Source organism: Echinops telfairi, unplaced genomic scaffold (genome assembly GCF_000313985.2).
Source record: "Echinops telfairi isolate 266 unplaced genomic scaffold, ASM31398v2 ScPeMD7_655;HRSCAF=1070, whole genome shotgun sequence".
Taxonomy (NCBI): Eukaryota; Metazoa; Chordata; class Mammalia; order Afrosoricida; family Tenrecidae; genus Echinops; species Echinops telfairi.
In genome coordinates, this window is record NW_022104553.1 from 17106763 (window position 1) to 17108457 (window position 1695).

The window sequence follows — 1695 nt, forward strand, 5'->3', positions numbered from 1 at the left end:
GGGGGGCAGGGCCGAGACGCCTGGGGACGTGGCGGGGAGACACTGGTTGGCATTCAGAGAACTCAGGGAGGGGGAACCACTGTCTGACTCATAGCGACCCCGAGAGAAGAGTAGAAGAAGCAACCCTGTGGGTTTGCCGGGCTGGAGGTGGTGGTTGGAGGGGCAGCCTCTCGTCTCCCCTAGGAGAGGCTGACCTTGAGGTGGCCGTGAGGGTGGGGGTTGGGGGGTGGCAGAGAACAAGAACTAAGGTGTAGAGGGCCTGAAGGAGGCTTGCAGAGAAGTTGTGGAGTCAGCTGGGGGATGGAGGGGGAGGGGGGTGAAACCAGAAGGAGCTGGGACTCTTGGTGTTGCGAGCGAGCGGGACAAGCACCCAGAGCGGAAAGCAGCAGGGTGAGGTTGGATTGGGCCCCACTGCACCCCCACCCGACTCACTCCCGCTGTCCTGAGAGAGGAGGTCTGCTACGGCCTGAGGTCACAACCCTCAGCACCTTGGCCCTGAGCCCCAGCTGGCCACCAGGGAGCGGTTCCTCCCCTGTCCTTACAGAGCCAGGATGTGGGGCCACCTGGCCCTTCTGCCCATCTTCCTGGCCCTCTGGGCTGTCGCCGGCACCTGGACTGTGTGAGTATGGCATGATGGGAGCTTGGGTCTGAGAGAGGACAGCTGGGAGCCAGGACTCCTAGTCGGAGGGACGAGGGCTGGGGGTCAGGACTCCTGGTCTGAGGGTCAGGACTCCTAGTCTGAGGGAGGAGGACTGGGGGTCAGGACTCCTAGTCGGAGGGACGAGGGCTGGGGGTCAGGACTCCTGGTCTGAGGGAGCAGGGGTGGAGATCTGAATCCTGGTCTGAGGGAGGGGGACTGGGAGTCCTGCTTTCCGGGCACTCAGGCGAGGGTGGCAGAGGGAAGGTTGTAGGGAGCCCTCTGTCCCCCTGATGTCTTTCCACCTGCAGGTTTTCGCTTGCAGTTCTCAACCAGACTGTGAACCTCACGAAGCGCTTCCCCTACATCAGGTAGGGGAGGCTGTGGCTGGGATACAGGAGGTGGGGTGCTCTGGCTGGGAGGGGGCACTGGACCACCCTTTCTCTCTCTCAGTGCCTGTGGATCTGACCCACCTCAGAGCTGCCTCTTCAGCCAGGTGCTCAATGTGGGAGCTGCAGTGGGTGAGTACCAGGTGCTCCTAGCTCAGGGCTGGTCTCCTCCCTCAGGACCAGTCCCCAGAGCCTCCTCCCTCAGACCCTGGTCCCCAGTCTCCTCCCCACTCAGACCCTGGTCCCCAGTCTCCTCCCACTTCAGACCCTGGTCCCCGCCTCCTCCCCTGGACCCAGTCCGCAGTGTCTCCTTCCTAGGACCCAGGTCCCACCTCCAGCCACATCTCTCAGATCCAGGCGTCCAGTTTCCTAGCCCCTTCCTTTCCCACAATCCTGTAGTCTGGGTCCTACCCACCTCCCACCTCAGGGGTGGAGGGGGCCGGTTTCTCACTCTCCTGCCTCTCCTTGCAGCCGCCTGGATCTTCATTCTGCGCTACCACCAGCTGCGGGACTGGGGGGTCAGAAGGGGGTTCAACCTGCTGATCCTGTGGGCGGGGCTCCTCAGTGCCGTGGGCACTTCTGTGGTTGGCAATTTCCAGGTGAGATGGAAATCCCAGCGGGCTTCCCTGCCAGCTTCTTGGACTACAACTCCCAGGAGGCACTGGGGGG

At 63.1% G+C, this 1695-nt stretch overlaps 1 protein-coding gene across 1 annotated transcript in view; it reads left to right on the forward strand.

The window, feature by feature from the left end:
- Positions 1–551: 551 nt before the first annotated feature.
- TMEM150B (transmembrane protein 150B) overlaps positions 552–1695 on the forward strand; it is a 14309-nt gene continuing 13165 nt past the window's right edge. The window contains exons 1-4 of the mRNA XM_004715703.1: positions 552–619; positions 949–1008; positions 1091–1158; positions 1498–1625. Coding sequence (XP_004715760.1) covers positions 552–619; positions 949–1008; positions 1091–1158; positions 1498–1625 — 324 coding nt within the window. The remainder of the gene's footprint in view (positions 620–948; positions 1009–1090; positions 1159–1497; positions 1626–1695) is intronic.